Source organism: Sycon ciliatum, chromosome 5 (assembly GCF_964019385.1).
Source record: "Sycon ciliatum chromosome 5, ocSycCili1.1, whole genome shotgun sequence".
NCBI lineage: Eukaryota > Metazoa > Porifera > Calcarea > Leucosolenida > Sycettidae > Sycon > Sycon ciliatum.
The window spans coordinates 9,710,023-9,724,956 of record NC_088647.1 but is presented as its reverse complement, the minus strand read 5'-3'; the positions used below and the strand labels follow the sequence as shown (position 1 = coordinate 9,724,956).

Genomic DNA, 14,934 nt, shown 5'->3' with positions numbered 1-14,934 from the left:
CACCCTGTTCACTGCCTTCCAGGCCGCACAGGCTCGCATCAGCGTCTGTTCGTACGCCAAAAGAGTTGTAACAGGCTCGTACGGTGTCCAGGCGAGCACAAAGGTTTCTTATGGTGCGTCAATCATGGTCATGCGACTCTTCACGGCCTCAATGCCATCACGAAAGAGTTGATGCTCAATAATTGTGGCTCGGGGCGTCTATATTTGGGCCGCTTTGACTTTGACAAGAAAGCCAGATTGTTTACTGTTTGATGTGTTGTAGTCCAGTCGGTGTGTTTTGTTCGTGTGACTGTTTCCTGACCAAAGCAATTTCGGGTGCTGTTCACTGAACCTCTGCTCTGCGATAGCAGCCTCTCGAAGGAGTTTTCCGTATGTTCTGCTGACTATTTCGTGAAGAGATCTGCACCGTGTTGTTATTCTAGCCATATCTACAAGATTAGTGCTCGTCAGATGAGTTATTGAAAAGTAAAGCTCTTTCATGGGATTTGGAATGGCAGGAGAAGATCTCAGGTAGAGCACGGAGTATGGCTCGAGTCCTACAGAAAATCTTAGCTGTTGCTGATGTGGATGTTTTGCCGTCGGAGAGAAAGTCAAAGGTGCGTTCCGGATTGTTCTCCCACCGTTTTAAAATTGCTGTCAATTGATCCTTTTCAAGTCAAGTAAATGTAGTTCTCTTCCCTAATTATGCTGGGAATGGTCGCGAAATCCTATGTGTACCCGGATTGTTTGATTTCATTTTCAGATCAGCGGCTACCTGACCAATTTCAGTGATTTGCTCCTCGATCAGGATTACCATGGTTGTCTTCGTCATGTTAGTGCTATAATAACTGAGCTCGAACCTCAGTATGCTAACCAATCTGGGCCCAGTACGTTGGTGGACGTGTTGCTGGCTCGATCTGCGCTGAACTTCAAGCTGGGCCACTTTGACGACTGTTTCAGCGATGCTCAGAAAGCTTTGCGTCGTGATCGCGTATCACTTGTGGTGAGTGAGTCACGTTGAAACACCCTTGTGAAACTAGGTTCAGAGTTTTTTTGTGTGAAAGACATGCACATGTATTTTTGGACATCTTTAAATCTAATGTTTTTAAACGTTGCTCATCATGCCACAGGACTGAGAAGCACAAGTGATCGCCAACCGTGCTGCACTCGTGTGCCCGCCTGGTCACAGAGATCCCGCCATTACATCCAGGTGTTAACATGTTGTCCCTTTGCAAGTTAGATGACGTCATGCGGCGCAGAGCCACGATGCGTGAGACGACGTCATGCGGCGCAGAGCCGCGATGCGTGGAGTGGGTAACTGTGGAAAGCTAGTGGTCTAAGTTCACCCGGCACCTTAAGAGCACCATTTAGGGCAACTATGTATCGAGAAGCCATGCATTGGCATGCAGAAGCTAAAACATTCGAAACAACCCCACATGCTTTTCAACACCGGGTGGCGAGGCAGGCATTTACGTGCACTGTAGGTCAACAAAATCTGGGCCAAACTTCCGAAAAAGCGTGTAAAGGGCTGCATAAGTAAGGGGCCATCCGGAATTATCGATAATTTTCACGAAACGAAAAAGTTTAGTTATGACCCTCCCCCACCCACCCACCCCCATGAACGAAAAATATATTGACTTGACAGCTGAAATGGACTGATGTTTCAGCTATCAATATTTTTCATAACGAAACTCTCCTCAACCCACCCACCCATGAACGAAGCTTTTTCTCTACGTGAAAAATATCGATGATTACGGATAGCCCCTAATGTGGTTTGCTGCTTACTAAACACTGTACAGATAGTTCTGTGCATTCATAGAGCAGCTCTCCAGGGTCAACTCTGTGAGTGTTTGATGCTTGAATTGGAGGTTTTCGGCGATTGCCAACGTGTGTGCTTACGAAAATTAGTTGATTTAAGTTTATTTACAATTAAAAGAAAGGACCAAAATGTTACATGTTATCCATAGTGTGTCCAACACTAACGGTTGATTGACAGTACCGCATCCCAGAAGGTGGTGAGTACATGGATGGGAGTTGGTCTATAGTGTACAGTCTGGGCCTTATCCAATGCAATGCAACGGCTGCCAGGATGCGGTCCGGACGTCCGACAGTATTGTATACTGAAAATGCAGCTCTCTTGCTCACTCATATTGAAGATCCCTTTTTCATGTCAACGCCCTTCAGCCTGACCTGTCCTGCATTGCAGGATGTGGTGACTTTGCCAAGTATTAGAATTTGCAGACCTAACCAATAGTCACAAGTAAGCGAACAGTATCATCGGTGGAGAGGTAGTGAGCAGCAGTTTAACCCTGGCGGTCTTTCCTGTGGAGAGGTAGTGAGCAACAGTTTGATGGCTGTCTTTTGTTGTTGATGACATTTATTCTTTTTGGTTACTTTTTGTCTTTTCTGTTGTTGTTCCCGTGCTGTACAGGCCTTTCATCTCTCTTTCCTGGCACTGCGTGAGCTGGGTGAGCTGGTCAAGGCCCTGGCCTACTTGTGCAAATGTTACTCCTTAGCCAGCCTACAGCAAAGGGGGTCCGGTGCTGCTCGCGGAGGAGACCAGGCGCAGGAGAACAATCAGTACGAAGGGTCCAAGAACGAGAGCGGCCGCCTGTCTGCGCATGGCGACACGCTGGATATCATCTCGCAGGCGAATCTCACCGACTCCAAGAATCTGCGCATGGACACGCTGCGCACAGAGCTGTTTCACTTCGCCCTGCGCACCATCCAGCACGTCCCGGACGCTTTGGATGCGGCCAGTTCTGCTGTTGGTGAGTTAGGGCATACCCTGTGTTCGTCCGGGCTCTGTCCACTATAATTAGTACTAATTTAAATTTGCTTTGATGTACTAGTAGTTCAGAAGGGACCGAAGCCCATTGTTGATCTGATCTATGATATGTCGGCGGCTCGCCCTCATACTGTAGGGTGTCGTGCACGGGTGTGATTTTCCGCTTGACTTGCCATGCCATGAGCGGCACTTTTCCATACGCATGGTGCGTGGCAATGCTGTTGCGGTTGTGTGTGATCAGCAGAAAAGCTTGAATTGGGAATTTGTGTGCTGCTACTAATGCTAGTATTTGGATGTGCTGTGCCCGGCAACTGAGGCAAACACATACCACTTCATAGCCATCTATGGCACTACCGAGTAGTCAAATGTCACTTACTTGTACTAGCCTGCTATCCAAGCACATCTGACATCCGACAAGCCAGGGAGTACTGAAGTTATGACTACCTGTTGGGAGCCTTGATCCTGCCAGTGCGGCGATCCAAAGTCAGTGGGGAGAAGTACTAAATAGTATTCCCGTAGCTATGCAAAAGACGTTACTTCAGTAACGTCTGGCGCTAGCCAGGGTCCACACAGCTTTAATTCCCGTAGCTATGCAGAAGACGTTACTTCAGTAACGTCTGGCGCTAGCCAGGGTCCACACAGCATTAATTCCCGTAGCTATGCAGAAGACGTTACTTCAGTAACGTCTGGCGCTAGCCAGGGTCCACACAGCTTTAATTTGGTGTTTGTGTCACGCCTGGCGCTATCCCGTACCGTACCATCAAACACAGCTGGCCACATACAGCTGGCCGCAATATTCAAATAGGGCTCTCAAACGCAAGATCATAACGTGAAGCAACTTGGAAGAATGAGTATGAATGCAAAGTGTATGGGGGAATAGTGCGGGTTCGAATCCCAGGTTATGCCAAAAAAATAGGAGAATTGAAAAATTTATAACATCCCTATGCTTTTTTTTCCTAGGTCATCAAGGCGGTAGACGGTGTCGTGTTACCCTCGACCGTACCTGTCCCGTACCGTGCCATCAAAAACGGCTGGCCACAATGCATATTCAAATAGGGCTTTCAAATGCAAGATCATAACGTGAAGCAACTTGGAAGAATTAGTATGTATGCGAAGTGTATCGGGGGATGCATGCAGGGCGATAGTGCGGGTTCGAATCCCAGGTTATGTTTAAAAAAAATACATAACATCCGTATGATTTTTTTTGTCTAGGTCATCAAGGCAAAAAAGCAAAGCGTAGGGCCCTGAGCTTCCAAGCTCTCTCGTTTGGTGTTTGTTTGTGTCACGCCTGGCGCTATCCTGTATCTGTCCCCGTACCATACCATCAAACACAGCTGGCCACAATATTCGAATAGGGCTTTCAAATGCAAGATCATAACGTGAAGCAACTTGGAAGAATGAGTATGAATGCGAACAAGAGTTCATAACCCCCAAGAGTGTGCAACTCCTGATCAGTCCCTGTTTGGAAGCCCGCTCGGCGGAATTCCTTCATTGCGTCATTTTTGGTGCAGTGCGATGAGTCACGCCGATGAATTCTTCTAAAATTTCCAGTCAAACCAGGGTGCTTCCCCAGGGTAAACTGCCTAAACTGTGATTCTAGTCTGAGCCTCGAGTCAAGAAGCAAAAGTGAAACAAAGTATGCACACGAAAGACAAAACTATTTTTTCGATGCAATGGTGACTCTTCATCGCCTTCTTCTCTCACCAGTGCAGTCAGTCTCTTTAAGAACAATTTCTTCCCCAGGCCATCGGCATATTTCTGGTGCTTTCCTGGAAGATAATTTCAAATGGTTGAGGAACTGGAGAATACGTCGAAGGAGCATTTTTCGACTGAGTTGCACAGCTATCAGAATGATTGTCCTCGACGGCAATGCAATATTTTTAACAGCGTCCTCACTTCTTCCTGTCGCGATGTCCATGGATTCTTGGAGAAAGAGTTTGTTTTTGAGAAAGTACGACTTGTACGTCCGAAATGTCTTCAAAAAAAGCTTCGAAAAGTCGAGGCTACAGCCTTGAGTTAGGGGCGGTTCAGGGTATAGTTTCCAGAAATCGCAAAGAACCCAAATTTACCTCGGATGACAAGCTGCGCGTGACATAATGTAGGAATTTCGCCGAGCGCTGGGTCTATGCCCGTTGCACACTCTTGGGGGTTATGAACTCTTGATGCGAAGTGTATTGGGGAATGCATGTAGGGCGATAGCGCGGGTTCGAATCCCAGGTTATGCCTTAAAAAAAATAGGAGAATTTTTTTGCCTAGGTCATCAAGGTGGCAGGCGGTGTCGTATTACCCTCGACCGTATCTGTCCCGTACCGTACCATCAAAGACGGCTGGCCACAAACAGCCGGCCACGATATTCAAATAGGGCTTTCAAATGCAAGATCATAACGTGAAGCAACTTGGAAGAATTACTATGTATGCGAAGTGTATTGGGGGATGCATGCAGGGCGACAGTGCGGGTTCGAATCCCAGGTTTTGTCTTGGAAAAAAATAGGAGAAATGAAAAATCCCTATGCTTTTTTTTTTGCCTCGGTCATCAAGGCAAAAAAAAGCATGGCGTAGGGCCCTGAGCTTCCAAGCTCTCTCGTTTGGTATTTGTTTGTTTGTGTGTTTGTGTCACGCCTGGCGCTATCCCGTATCTGTCCCGTACCGTACCATCAAACACAGCTGGCCACATACAGCTGGCCGCAATATTCAAATAGGGCTTTCAAACGCAAGATCATAGCGTGAAGCAACTTGGAAGAATGAGTATGAATGCGAAGTGTATGGGGGAATGCATGTAGGGCGATAGTGCGGGTTCGAATCCCAGGTTATGCCTGAAAAAAAATAGGAGAATTGAAAAATTTATAACATCCTTATGTTTGTTTTTTCCTACAGTAGACTCGTACACCCAAGAACCCAAGAACCCAAGAACGTCCAGGCTGGAAATCTAAGAACGCCCCAGCCTGGATTTAAGAACGAACTCCAAGATTTTTAAGAACTCGACATTTGTCCTTCATGATCTTGTCCGAGTACACGAAAAACAAGTCCGCAACTACAAACTCTTGTCGGGTCCTCGCGAAAACATCACCCAGTGCAGCGCTACATACTACACGTGCATGTAAAGTGTACAACCGGTACATGTAGCGCAAAGGGCATTGTACATGAGCGTCACGGGTCATGTTGGACGCGTAAGAACGCGAAATAAGAACGTAGCCTGGGGCGCTGAAAAATAAGAACTTTGCTAGGTTGGCCCTCTGGAACCGCGTTCTTGGACGTACGAGTTGTTGTTGTTGTTGTTTCTTTATTTTTACTTCACCATATGAACAGGCAAGACTGCCTTCTCACCGGGGCTATTGGCCCACGGCTCTCACAATATGATGAAAATGTTTCAAATGTGTATGAAGAAGAAAGGAACGGAAAAGAAGATGAAATGAAAGGAAAGAAAACAGTAGGTATTAATTTTATGAAGGGGGGGGGGGGTATGAAATGGGTATTATCATAGTTGATGAGAGAAGTATGATATCCAATATTCTTGTTCTATAGACTATTTAGTACGGGCATTTCATGAGAGTCATGCATGGGCAAGGCAGGATTTGGACTAGGATAGAGGACAAGAACATAATTGATGAGCATCTGTTCAGGCAGAATCTGTGAAGAAGACATGGTAGGCACAACATCGGAGAGCTAGTTGAGGAGGGAGATAAGGTCATAGCCAGACAGCAATGCTTGAAACGTGTGGCGTACGTCGCAAGCGCGAATATCAGCAGGGAGAGAGTTCCATGTGGTACTGCCAACAAAGGCGATAGAGCTACGGCCTGAGGGACCAGGTAGGAACGGCACTCTGAGCAGCTGGCTGACCTGACCACGCGTGACACAACTTCTGTCCACATCCGTGGCAATGAGGGAGTAGTAGGATGTGAACAGTGAGCTGGCTCTGCCATGAAGGCAGCGGAAGACGAAGAGAAGCAGACGTTGCACGTACAGCTGGTGGAGCTGAGGCATTGATGGTCTGGCAAATAGGGGAGCAGTGGGGGTCCTTCTGGGGAGTTGGAAGATGGCTCGTATGCCAGACTTAGCAATGCGTAGCAGTCGATGTAGCAGCAGTTTGGATAGAGCGGGAAAAGAAACAGTTTGAGGCATAGCAGAGAACAGACTGGATCATACTCATGTACCAGGCCCGGCGGGCATTGAGTGAAAGGCACCGTCCATGGCGCCAGAGCTGCCCGATTGTAGTAGCAGTCTTGCTGGCAATAAAGTCCACTTGGGGCTTCCAGGACAGTTGGTCATCAAGCATGACACCGAGATACTTCGTGACTGGAGTAACATCGAGCACTGTGGTACCACACTTCACTTCAGATGGTCCATCCAGACACCCACGGGGTCTCACAAACATAACTTGGGTTTTACTGGCATTTAACAGCAGACCAATGTTGTCCAAGTACTCAGCGAGTCGTGTTACAGCGTTAGAGAGAACAGAGCACACTAAATCAGGCTGATAGTCGCAGTAGTCCAGAGCCACATCATCAGCGAATTCCTGGTGGCATACACTACCTGGTAGAACTGACGACATATCACTGGTGTACAGTACAAAAAGAAGAGGGCCCGAACGCTGCCTTGAGGCACTCCTCGGGAGCATCCAACATATTGCGAAACTGAGTGTTCCACCCGTACACACTGCTGCCGCTCCGAGAGATAACTGAGGAACCATTCCAGTGGTGTGTCACAAATGCCAAGGTCAAACAGCGAGTCTACTGTAGCCCAGTGTAGGTCATCAAGGCGGTAGACGGTGTCGTATTACCCTCGACCGTACCTGTCCCGTACCTGTCCCGTACCTGTCCCATACCGTACCATCAAAGACGGCTGGCCACAATGCATATTCAAATAGGGCTTTCAAATGCAAGATCATAACGTGAATCAACTTGGAAGAATTATAGTATGTATGCGAAGTGTATCGGGGGATGCATGCAGGGCGATAGTGCGGGTTCGAATCCCAGGTTATGTCTTTAAAAAAAAGGAGAAATTTATAAGAATTTATAACAAGGGCCCTGAGCTTCCAAGCTCTCTCGTTTGGTGTTTGTTTGTTTGTGCCGTCGGCATGCCTGGCGTTATCCCGTACCTGTCCCGTACCGTACCGTACCATCAAAGACAGCTGGCCACAATATTCAAATAGGGCTTTCAAATGCAAGATCATAACGTGAAGCAACTTGGAAGAATGAGTATGTATGCGAAGTGTGTCCGGGGAATGCATGCAGGGCGATAGTGCGGGTTCGAATCCTAGGTTATGTCTTGAAAATAGGAGAAATGAAAAATTTATAACATCCCTATGCTTTTTTTGCCTGGGTCATCAAGGTGGCAGACGGTGTCGTATTACCCTCGAATGCAAAGAGAACGTTTATTTCTTTCGCCTACGCTATGCTTTTTTTGCCTAGCTCATCATGCATGTTATTCGAACAGATGGAAACTTTTTGCAATACAATGGTGTAGCCGATCAGTTCGTTGTAGTATGGTTGGGCATTGTAGCCGTCATGGTCGACGTAAAACACTATAGCCAACCAATGGAAAAAAAACATTTCCATCTGTTCTCATAACATGCATGATGAGCTAGGCACAACAGCATAGCGTAGGGCCCTGCGCTTCCAAGCTCTCTTGTTAGGCGAAAAACTTGAAATCTGCCCGTTAGGACGTGACAGTCAGCAATCCCAACAATGTGAAAATGATTATGTACAGAAATATTGGAGAACTTTCCTGGAGACAAAAAGCTTGTAACAGCAAGGAAACTACAAACTTCAAGCTCTCAACCACCAGCATCAGGACTCAAAAATTCACAAACCAGCTTTCTTGCTTTCTTATCTAATACAAGCAACTAGAACCAATGGAACTGTCTAAGTTGTTTAGTGACACCCCTCCGCACTAGTCAATGTGTTATTTACTGACACCCCTCCGCACTAGTCAATGTGTTATTTACTGACACCCCTCCGCACTAGTCAATGTGTTATTTACTGACACCCCTCCGCACTAGTCAATGTGTTGTCCCCCCGGCAGGGGTGTTTGACTTTGCACTGTGTATGTTAGCCCCTCTTGTCTCACGTCTCACCTCTGCTGTCTTCCCCTTTCTGCATGCTATGTTTCGCTTCACTTGTCACTTTGTTGTGATGGTTGAATTTGAAGACTCCATTGTACTGTAGCTCAGGCCCGTAGCAGCCCCATTTTGGTTGGTCCGGCAAGATCCGACTTTGATGCTCCCCCCCCCCCCCCCCCCCCCCGTACTCATACATATGCCGGTACATGTACAAAATGTACATGTACATGATTGTACGTGTATGTGCCGGTCCCAGTGGGACCAACTCTGAGCAGTGGAGAACGTTCTTGCTATCCCATGGCAACGCCAGCAGTCGCCTGCGGGAAGCTGTGGCCGCCTCAACCCGTCGACATGCAAATGGAATCGTGCCCTGGTGCAACATGCGAGCATTCCTTGCTCGGAGAGGCATTGCACTTGACAAGCTACCAGGAGTGCGGCCAATCGGAGTGGGCGAATGCAGGCAGCGCATTGAGGCAAAGGCCATGGCCCTTGCTACGGGAATTGATGTCCAGGAGGTCTGTGGGGCTGACCAGCTATGCTCGGGTGCAAAAGCTGGGATTGAGGCAGCTGTTCATGCTATGAGCGACGTTTTCACCGAGGATGACACTGAAGGACTCCTTCTTGTCGATGCAGCTAATGCATTTAACTCGCTAAGCCGTCCCGCGGCCCTATGGAACTGCCGGGTGCTCTGGCCGAGATGCGCAAGGTTTCTATTCAACGCCTACCGTGGGTACGCTGTGATCATCTTGAAAGGTTCCTGTACATCCGAGGTCCATACCCTTCTCAGCCGGGAAGGTACTACTCAGGGATGTCCCCTGGCTATGCTAATGTATGCCATTGGTCTGCACCCTCTGATTGAGAGTTTGAAGGAACCCAGCCAGCACACCCAAAACTGGTACGCTGATGATTCTTCTTGTGCGGGACGGTTGCGCAACATCAGGAAGTGGCTCGACCGCCTTATCGATCAGGGTGAAGCTTTCGGCTACCAAGTTGAGCCGACAAAGAGTATCATTATTGTTTCCCCGGATCTCGTTCAGCAAGCTAATGATATCTTTGGGGATCTGAACATCCAAGTAGCCACATCCGCCCGTTTCCTAGGAGGCTGTATCAGTGAACCTGATGGAGTGAGATCGTTTGTCAAGGAGAGAGTGGAGACGTGGGTGAGCAGTGTCAATTGCCTTGCCGCTGCTGCCAGGAAATACCCCCAGTCGGCGTATTGTGCGTTGAATCGCTCGCTCTCATGTGAGTGGTCATACCTGCAGCGTGTTGTCCAGGGTCTTGAGGAGGAGTTTGCTCCGCTTCGAGACGTCATCCTGGAGCAATTTGCCCCAGCCATCCTTGGGCGGGAGGTTCTTCCTCGGGAACACCAGCTCCTCACCCTGCCAGTCAAGTATGGTGGCTTGGCTTTGGCCGATCCTGTCCACACAGCACCCCAGGCTTACCAGAATTCGAGAAACGCTACTGACATCCTGCGCAACTCAATCCAATCTGGTAACCCCGTAAACGTAAATGATCACAGCGCTCACTGTCGCCGCATCACAAGCCAAATCAGCAGGGAACGAGATGTGATTTCCGCTGAAATCAGCCAATCAATTCTCAGTGACCTGCCACAGCTTGAGGAGCGCACCCTCTCCCGCATCGTACGGGGAAATGCCTCCGGATGGCTTACGGTGTTGCCCCTGAAGCGAGAGGGGTATGATCTGTCGAGTACAGAATTCCGCGATCAACTTGCCATCCGCTATGGTCGGCAGCCGCTTGCCCTGCCAGCGCAATGTGATGGTTGCGGGAAGCCTTTCTCTCTCCAGCATGGCCTTGACTGCCCGAAAGGTGGACTTATCAAGCGAGGCCACAATGATCTGCGTGATAGCGATGCAAAGCTAGCTGATATGGCATTCGGTGGTGTTGTCGTCGAGCCGATCATGGTGCCGGAGGGTGATCGGACGGGGCAGCCTGCTCTTCGGGCAGATTGGCTTGCCCGGGGTGTGTGGGAGGATAACAGGGTGGCATTTTTTGATAATCGCATCATTGATGCCAACGCACCCAGTTACTCCCATTCATCCTGGGAAGCTACTTCCAACCGCGCTGCTAACGCGAAGAAAAAGAAGTATCGTCAGGCCTCCGAGGACCTCCGTGGGTCGTTCACACCACTGGTTTGTTCCACGGATGGGGTGCTACATCGCGAATACGCCAGCTATCAGAAGCGACTTGCTGGTCGCCTCGCCCTCAAGTGGGACAAGCCTACATCGCGAATACGCCAGCTATCAGAAGCGACTTGCTGGTCGCCTCGCCCTCAAGTGGGACAAGCCATTTTCTATCATCATGGCTTGGGTGCGAGTTCGCAGCCAATTTGCAGTGATCCATGCAGTCGACCTCCGGCTACGCGGGTCTAGAAGGCGCCTGACAGGCCTGTCGACGCAGGATGGTGCTGGGGTAGGCATCGGCCATTGAAAACTGAATTCCGTCTGTTTTACGTGGAATTTCTTGGAGTTTCCCAATGTATTGTGCTTGAATAAAATTCTATTTTAACTTTCATGGTATATCAATTTTTTTCACGTCTACATGACTTTATTTTGCCCGTAAAAGAGGCCGTTACCCCGTAAAAAAAAACAAAACATGACATACATTGTACATGTACCTGTACAATGTATGTCATGTACATGTGCATACATTGTACATGTACAGTCTGTATCGCCTATAAGGTTGGCGGCTATAGTAATATACCGGATATAGTGATCAATATCTCAAATTCATTTTCATTTGCCATAACTAAGTATACACAGTTATCGCGTATAGTAATAATCGTCTATAGTAATATATCGCCTATAGTGATCAAATTCATATTATAGGCAAAAATAATGTAATAAAGGTCTTTTGAAATATTATTTCAAAAGACCTTTATTACATTATTTTTGCATCGGTTATTGTGATTGATGTAAAATCAAGCGATGTCAGAGGAAAACAGGGTGTTACTTCTTCGTGAAGAACTTGTCCAGTGAGTGTTGTTCGGTGAGTTCTGCTCGTACAAGTTGCCAAAATATGCCTCCATCATGAGGAAATGCTGATTTTGTGTGTCAGGAGCTACAGCCAGCTACATGACATTGTACATGTATGTAGTGCGTATATGTGCACGGCGCGCTGAGTCGTTTGACACCCCACTCGCATACATTGCATGCAGTATCGGTCATAGTAATATATGAGAGTGATAAAATGCTCAAAATCAAACACCAACGCTATAGGCGATACTGACTGTACATGTACATACATGTAATCGTGACCATGCAGAGTGACATAGGGCGAGAAAAGGAAGAAGGACGTTCTGCAGGAGTCAGGAAAAAGGGCATCAGCATGTTGTGTCCGTCCAAACAGAACTTGTTGAAGCCTGTGAAGGCATAGCAACAGTATCTAAATGCATGTGATGAAAGAACCAAAATGTACCTTTGGAGGAGGAGAAAGGGTATTGCAATGGAATATCTTTGGTACAAACCCTATCTAGAAAGAATTGGAGGAAGAAAAGAATCCGGACACGTTTCAGGAAGTACAGAGTAGGAACATTCACGGGCATGACTGTCCTCATCACCTTCAGCAGGGTCATACTCCTGAAGACATGTAGGTCTACTACCGGCACTACTATGTAATACCTTTATACTACTTATTGCACACATCGTCATCATGGGTGGACATCCTGAGCTGCTCACATGGGTGAGCTCCCCCCCCCCCCCTTTTTTTGGCCGAATATTGGTCCGGCAGCTGCCGGACCGCCTGCTACGGCCCTGTAGCTGTATGGTGGAATATGGTGGCAAAAACACGCCAGGAGAAATGCCGGTAAATACACGCCTGTCCACACGAGCTCTCTAAGCTGCAACGTTACACTCTTGCACCATGTGCGAACTGATGGTGGTGGTGAGGAGAGAACTCTGTGCCAGATTGCAACTTTGCAGCTTGGATAGCTTTTGTGGGAAGGCGTGTATTTACTGCCATTTTGCTAGGCGTGTCTTCTCTTCACCACCATATTATTCAGCCGGTTGTAATGGTTATGGCCCTTATGATGCTATTTATCCGAACATTTCATTGGTTCTAGTTGCTTGTACTTCACTTGGGGAGAAAGCACGAAAAACTGGTGTGTAAAATTCTTGAATCCTAATCCTGGTGGTTGAGAGCTTGAAATTTGTAGTTTTTCTTGCAGATATAGGAGATTAAAAATCACGCAAAGAATCAGCGGTGCTAGTTTCATTACTCATTCAGCTGTCAAATGTGTTCCAAAGCAACAACAACCTCTAGGCGCTGAATCTCTATACCTGAAGCGGCAAAGTGAGATGACTACTAAAACTAGAGCTATGGTTGTTGTCTCTTTATTTCTTTCCCTCACAAGTGATGAGTTGCCGTTGTACGCTAAATGTTATCAAAGCTCTGTCTATTGCTGTATACATGGACAGTAAGACTGTCTGCAGCTGCAGAAGTCGAGTGATTCATTGTTTGTTGACATGTGACAGCTGTATACATACACATGTATACTGTACTATTTGGACTCTTTGCCTGATGGGAATGGGCTGAAAGCGTTTGGACAGTTGAGAGAGTAGTGAAACTATCAATGTTGTTCCTTTTTGTGAACATGTGTATACAATTTCCTCTTTGTGTTCATAAATCAGTAAGATCGTGCATGTAAGATGGTGTCTATTATCCAGCATATCCGTGTTCAGGTATTCAGCCTGGTACAGTTCCCTAAGTTTTGTCGGATACATGACGCTGAACTGTAACTGGCCATACAACTACTAAGTGTGTTTGGACACGCTATGTGTGTGTGTGTGTGTGTGTGTGTGTGTGTGTGTGTGTGTGTGTGTGTGTGTGTGTGTGTGTGCGTGTGTGTGTGTGTATATAACGTTACTTGTTGACCTGACGGTACAGGCTAGGACTGTCGGTTTAGCCGCGTGTCTTGTCTAAGATGATGTGTTTGACTACATTCTGTGTGTACAGCTCCCACGGATCTACCTGGCGTGCTCACTGGCATCGCTCGCCAGCTAACATCGAAAGGCCAGCACGAGCTCAGCAGCTATTGCCTGGAGGCTGTCATCGTCCTGTGCAAGAAGGCGTCGAGCGATGTCAAGCCAACGCTGCTCTGCGCGCTGGAGAGCCTGGCGCAGGTGTACGCCACGCTGAACCTGCACGAGCGCGCACTGGCAATGCTGGCACGGCACCAGACGCTGGCCACAGAGATGGAGAACTGGGCGGCCGTCGCGGTTGCCTCAGCGCTGCAGGCCAAGGCACATAGAGGTACGGTTCTGTTACCGGTAGGAGATATAACCAAGAGTGCATACGATTGTAACCGCCAAGAGTGTGCAACTCATGCGTGCACTGCTGCCCCGACAGAATGTCATGTTGACGTCATTCTTGTGATGCCATGCTCCTCGCACAAGTGATTTACGATGTTTGTACAGGGTGTCAATGTATCAAACGTGTTTCCTTGAACTAATTTTTGCAGGGTACATTGGGATTTGTCAACCACAGGGCCAGGATACGTATGATAATACGTGTACAATGCGCGCATTGCATCATAAACATGACGTACCCTTGAAATTCTGTCGGGACAGCATCCACAGTGGAGTTGCACGCTCTTGGGGGTAATGTACTCTTGACCCCACCCCCACCATGTTCTGTTTTGTACACTCTAGGGGGGTTATGTCTTGATATAACCTACAGTAGTCAGAGGATGAAATCAGGTCTCGTCAGAAATCTGCTTGTCACTACACTTAAAATAGCAAAGCTCACTCACTACCAGTTCAGTTTTTCTGTATTGCCTTGCACCTAGCTGGGATGTGATGTACATGAAAGGGGTGCAAGAACAAAGCATGCTGGTGGCTCTCTTTCCCAGGAGAGTGCTTTAGCCATTCATGAGAGTGGTGTTCTCCTTCCCCACTCCTGCCCTTGAAAAGCATATGCATTGGCCAAAGAGATTCGCAAACACATTGATTGGATTATCAGAAAACACCAATGTGGCTACCCTGATCCCTGCTGCGATTCTGTCTCGTTAGAATCCTGACTTTGTGCTAGCCGATGACAATTTGCCATGATATTTTTTGTGCTTGGCCGAGGGTCCGCTTCACTATCGGACTGT

General features: G+C 47.8%; 1 protein-coding gene across 2 annotated transcripts in view; it reads left to right on the top strand.

Annotated features, from left to right (window-relative positions):
- Positions 1-87: 87 nt before the first annotated feature.
- Positions 88-14,934, top strand: part of LOC135817519 (tetratricopeptide repeat protein 28-like) — a 33,500-nt gene continuing 18,653 nt past the window's right edge. For both annotated transcript variants that reach the window (XR_010553553.1, XM_065330724.1), the window contains exons 1-4: positions 88-596; positions 743-982; positions 2,411-2,750; positions 13,797-14,093. Coding sequence is in view for 1 of the 2 variants with exons in the window: in XM_065330724.1 (XP_065186796.1) it covers positions 525-596; positions 743-982; positions 2,411-2,750; positions 13,797-14,093 (949 nt within the window). In the remaining variant the exon portion in view is untranslated. The remainder of the gene's footprint in view (positions 597-742; positions 983-2,410; positions 2,751-13,796; positions 14,094-14,934) is intronic.